This window comes from Octopus bimaculoides, chromosome 24 (genome assembly GCF_001194135.2).
Source record: "Octopus bimaculoides isolate UCB-OBI-ISO-001 chromosome 24, ASM119413v2, whole genome shotgun sequence".
Lineage (NCBI taxonomy): Eukaryota > Metazoa > Mollusca > Cephalopoda > Octopoda > Octopodidae > Octopus > Octopus bimaculoides.
In genome coordinates this window covers 21,659,766-21,665,775 of record NC_069004.1, presented here as the reverse complement: position 1 = coordinate 21,665,775, position 6,010 = coordinate 21,659,766, and the positions used below count along the sequence as shown (strand labels likewise).

The 6,010-nt window shown below is 37.3% G+C and overlaps 1 protein-coding gene across 1 annotated transcript in view; it reads left to right on the top strand.

Moving 5' to 3' along the window:
• The window catches only part of LOC106876359 (SH2 domain-containing protein 4B), an 84,708-nt gene that overhangs the window by 72,636 nt on the left and 6,062 nt on the right, over positions 1 to 6,010 (top strand). The window contains exon 8 of the mRNA XM_014924862.2: positions 1,836 to 2,056. Within this exon, the coding sequence (XP_014780348.2) occupies positions 1,836 to 2,056 (221 nt within the window). The remainder of the gene's footprint in view (positions 1 to 1,835; positions 2,057 to 6,010) is intronic.

The following is a 6,010-nucleotide window of genomic DNA, read 5'->3' as shown; positions in this document are numbered from 1 at the left end:
ATATATGTATATATGTATGTATGTATGTATGTATGTATGTATGTATGTATGTATGTATGTATATATGTATATATATATATATATATATATATATAATAGATTATCTTCTGTAAGTCATGTCTGCTAAATGGCTTTTAAGTTAACTGAAGACAGTTTAGATTTTTCTCTCATGATGTAAATATTAAGAAAAAGCATGGTGGTCATATTATAATACTAGTGTTGATTTAAACTTTTATCTTTTTGGGGATTGATGAAATTCATGCCAGTAATATACTGGTTTTCAAGTCAGTCAGCTTTAAAAACTTTTTTATTATATTAGTCAGGGGGAAAGGATTGCATTCATTGTTTTTGCTGATTCTCCAAGTGTGGTGGGATTGATGGTGTTAATGTCCCACTTGAACAGTTGCAAGTCATCTGCTGCAGGAAAATAGAGAAGTAGGGATTTCCAGAGAGTCAATATTCTGTGGAGGAAGAACTAGGAATGGTAATTAGTGCAGAAGTTGGAGGAAGGCAGTGTATGATATGGATAATGAGGGGAGGAGAGATGAGTGAGAGTTAGTAGTGCTTGAGTGGAAGGAATACAAGGCCAGTCAGCCAGCCTGCTCTGTGAAGCAGATTTCACTCAGGTAGTATCAGTGGGAAAGGTTGAAAAAGGAGACTGCATGTTTGTGGGTCAGAGGCTGGAGTGTGATGGCAAATGACTTCATTCCAATTAGTTGGGTTGCCTTCTAAGGTGGGGGTGAGGGTGTTCCATCTTCTGCAAAAATGTCCCAATTTAAAAGAAATGTTTATTATTTAAATGTAGATTACTGGACTAAACACATTTACTCTTTATCATCTGTGTTCTCATTGAAATCCTATCTGTGTGTCTGGTAAACTCCGGAATCCATTAAAACTAAAGATGGTCAGTATCAGTTTGTCCGTAGAAGAATTCTAAAAGGAATTGGAAAGTGCAGTTGTCACAGGTGTGAAGACTAATGTTTTGAACTCTTGCTCTTTGTCTGAGAATGAAAGAGATAAAAAGGGGTTGTTGTTTAGGTTTGTTAGGTCAACCCATCTTCTAAATCACTTTCTCCTTCATACACAAATGGGGAACAGAGGTCCAGAACATCAGACAATTCACTCCACATGGCAACTGAACTTACTAACATTTTCCAGAAGTCTTCTGTAAAGTCCTCTTCCAGGTTTCATTTTGCTTCTTCCTTTCAAATATTTGGGTTTATTTATTTGATTATACCTTACCAAAATTAGTCTTGTACCTCCCACTTTGTATTAAGCTTAAATAATAAACCTATATTTCCTAGGGAGGATTGACTGCATCTTTTACAGAAGAGATAGGTTCTTGGTGAGTAGGGACTATGGTTCAGTTAACAATTCACAACAGCTGGAGCCATTGGCTTAACACAGCTAAGAACTTTGAGAAAGGCAGGTTACAATGACATATATCACACCTTACACTATTAATGACAATGAGAAAGGCAAGCAACAATAACATACAAGGGGCATTGGGCAAAACAAAATAAAGGAGGACAGTTAATTATTTTATTCAACATGTTCCCCTCTGATTCACACACTTATTGTAGCAATTCTTCAATTTTTCTAATCCTTGTAAAAGAACTCGGAAGGTTGATCCTCTAACTAGGCCTTTTGTGATACCCTTAGAACCAGGAACCTTTCAGCACCCCCTTATATAGCTAACATTGTTAATGACCTCGAGAAAAGCAACAATGATATAAGATACAACGAATGACATTGGCAAAGGCTTGAATGTCCCAAAATATCTTTTCATATTTCTCTTCTTTAAATTCATGTGTTTTGTGTCTAAATAATTGTAGGTCTTATAAGCAGAGCTGAAGCAGAGGAAATCCTGTCTGATCGACCTATTGGTAGTTTTCTAGTGCGAGTCAGTGAAAGAATATGGGGCTATACAGTATCTTATCAGTCGGAAGAACGTTGCAAACACTTCTTAATTGATGCATCGGATGGCACATACCATTTCTTTGGCTCCAACTATCAACCATTCAGTTCTCTTCAAGAAATCCTTAATTACCACATGGTAAGTTTACTGGGGTTACTTCAGTTTTTGTTTGTTTTTTGAGTGGTGTGAAGGAGGTGTGACTATTATAATTTACAATAATAATAATGGTGGTGGTGGTGGGAATGATGATAATGAGGATGGTAAGTGATGGTAATAATTATCTTTTTTACTATAACTGCAAGGCCTGAAACCATTGGGGAGGCGGGGGGGGGGGCTAGTTGATTACATCAAACCCAGTGCGTAACTGGTACTTATTTCATCAACCCCGGAAGGATAAAAAGCAAAGCAGACCTTGGTGGAATTTGAACTCGGAACATAAGAACAGACAAAATACCGCTAAGCATTTTGCCAGGTGTGTAATGATTCTGCCTGCTTGCCATCTCAGTGATGGTAGTTATAATGATGATAGCAGAGGTTACAATGGTGATGAGGTGGTGTTGGTTGTAATGGCAATGTTCAGTTTAATAGTGATGATAATGATGATGGTAGTAGTAATAGTGATGGTGTTGAGAATGGTTGTGGAGTGATGATGGTAGAGAGGGTAATGATGGTGATGATAATGTGGATTGTGGCAGTAGTGATTAGGATGGTGGTGGTAATGATGCTGATGATGGCAATCATGGTGGTGATGATAATTATTGTAGTTTAATTCCTGGTTACCCCTGATTGAACAGCCCTAGGATCAAACATGTTCCAAGCATGATCAATCTATATCTTTGTATGTCTATCACTACATTGGATATATGTGTGTATATATATATATATACACACACGCACATCCTTTCTTTTATAAGGTAGAACACATGATTGGAGGAAATGTAACTGTTATTTCTAGCAGGTCAAGAAACCATTAGACACTCCATCACTAATGATGATGATGGTGGTGGTGGTGATTCTTGTGGGTTAGCAGAAAACATTGATGGTCAAAACTAATTATGCTGAAATATGACATAGAATTAGCAGATCAAAGAATTGTTTGTTGGCATCTTTTAGACATGACTATCCAAATGTCATTGAGATGTATGCAGTCCTTGTAGTGACTGTCCAGTCTTTATCATATCACTAACAATAAAAAAGTAACTATATGAAAGCATTATTGCTGTTAAAAACACAGGGTCACACAGGAGAGCTAGGAAGAATGGGTGCATGCGTATGTGCAAGTTTGCTGGTGACCTTGACGTGTGCATGTGTAGCTCTGTGGATGATGGTGTGGGTGCTGGGAAGTGGTCAGTACCAGTGTGCAGTGCTGTGTGGTATGGCGGTGTGATAATATATATGTGTGTATATCTATCTATCTATCTATCTATCTATCTATCTATCTATATACATATATATATATATATATATATATTTGTATATATATATATATATATATATATATATATATATAAAGATGAGAATGTGTGTCTGTCTCTGTGAATCCCTAAAACTTGAGAACTACTCAACCAATTTCATTCAAATTTTACACATGCTTTACTTAGGGTCCAGGTAGTGTTTTAGGCCAAAATATTTTTAACCTCTTGCCTAGTGCGAGCGAGCCCAGTGCAATATCACATCTCCTCCACTATTGCAGTATTATGTGTCAAAAGTGAAACAATAACATCTCTCTATTGTAATGTTAGACAGTTTCACTAATAGTTTCACTAAGTGAAACTATTATCTCACATATACACAGGCATACATACATACATATTTATATATAATATATATATGTTATCTATCTATCTATATATATATATGTATATATATAGATGTATATATATACATATACATGAATATATATATATATATATATGTATATATATAGATGTATATGTATAGCTGTATATGTATATATATATAGATGTATATGTGTAGATGTCTATATATAGATGTACATGTAATATGTACACATATATACATGCATACATATACACACACACGTACACATACATAGGTGCAGATGTGGCTGTGTGCAGATTATGGCGGCGAGCTGGTAGAAACGTTAGCACGCCCGGCGAAATGCTTAGTGGAATATCGTCTGCCGCTTCGTTCTGAGTTCAAATTCCGCTGAGCCAACTTTGCCTTTCATCCTTTCAGGGTCGATTAAATAAGTACCAGTTACGCACTGGGGTCGATTTAATCAACTTAATCCATTTGTCTGTCCTTGTTTGTCCCCCCTGTGTGTAGCCCCTTGTGGGCAGTAAAGAAATAAGTTGTGGCTGTGTGGTAAGAAACTTGGTTCCAAAACACATGGTCCTGGGTTCAGTCCCACTGTGTGGTGACTTGGCATGTGTCTTCTGCTATAGCCTCAGACCAACCAAAGCCTTGTGAGCGGATTTTGTAAACAGAAACTGAAAGAAATCAATCGTATATATATATATGTATATATGTAAGTGTATGTGTGTGTCTTTGTGTTTCTCCCTCATCACTGCTTCATAACTGGTGTTTGTTTATTTACATCCCCTTAACTTACTGGTTTGACAAGAAGAAACTGATAGAATAAGTACCAGGCTTATCAAAATAAAAAAAAAAGCACTACACAGTGTCTCATATTTTTGTCTGCCCACTCAGTTGTATCTATCAATCTATCTGTGTGTGTGTGTGTATATATATATATATATATATATATATATATATATAATACACACACACACACACACACACATACATGTATGTATATGTGTATATCCATATCTATTATATTAAAGTCAATGTCTTTATGTGTGTTCGTGTGTTACTTATACGTTTGAAAACTACTGCACTGATCCTAATGAAATTTGGAACACAAAATCCAAGCCTAGGGAGAAGAGTAATGCTGTGTGTTTCATACAATTTAATGCACCAAAATTACTGAATGGATCCTTATGATATTTGGAACTTAGATTCAATGCATAAGGGTGAGTATAATGCAGTATGTTTGGTTTGAATTTGAGATGGCTTAAAGGGGGCAGAACCCACATGAAAATTCATAAATTTTCAATGTTGATGAAATTTCAACCATGGGTCAGTGTGCATACTCGACAGAGTGTGAGTACGTTGACAGAAAAGTTGGTACTAAGAAGCATCAGTTGTGATGTGCAAGAGAGACGATTGTACTGGTATGGTCATGTGGCGAGAATGGATGAGGATAGCTGTGTGAAAAAGTGCCACACCCTTGCAGTTGAGGGAACCTGTGGAAGATGTAGACCCGGGAAGACCTGGGATGAGGTGGTGAAGCATGACCTTCGAACATTAGGCCTCACCGAGTCAATGACTAGTGACCGAGACCTTTGGAAATATGCTGTGTGTGAGAAGACCTGGCAAGCCTAGTGAGACCATAATCCGAGACCTCTGCCAGGGGTGTAACCAGCCCACTTATGCGTACCTTTCCTTCATTGGAAACTAAACTCTGCTTGCAAAGACCTGTTGAAGCAAGTGAAATCGAAATCTTTGTGTCTTTGTCTCTGTTTCTCCCTCATTACTGCTTCACAACTGCTGTTCGTTTATTTACATCCCCTTAACTTACTGGTTTGACAAGAAGAACCTGATAGAAATTTGGAACACAAGATCCAAGGGTAATGCTGTGTGTTTCAGACAATTTCATGGACCAAAATTACTGAATGGATCCTTATGATATTTGGAACTTAGATTCAATGCATAAGGGCAGGTAGTCCCCAGGTGGTAACATTGATTTCAAGGCCTTCCCAGATGAGTGACTGGTTATTGAATGACATTTATAGATTGTAAATTTATTCTGTCCAGTTACCTATCGGTGTAGTGGTCATTTGCAAACTCCAGAGGTGACACTTTCATTTCCCCCTTAACCCTCACGTCACACAGTTGTTAATGTTTCAGTTGGGTCATGCCCTTTTAATTGTTATAGATCCCTAATGCATCTTACGGCTGTGCCTGTCACCTGTATGGTGAGGAATTCTACATTGGGGAGTAGTAACGACTAGGGTAGGGTGGCTGACTGCTTATCATTTGTCTTTTGGTTTCCTGTAGCTTTTC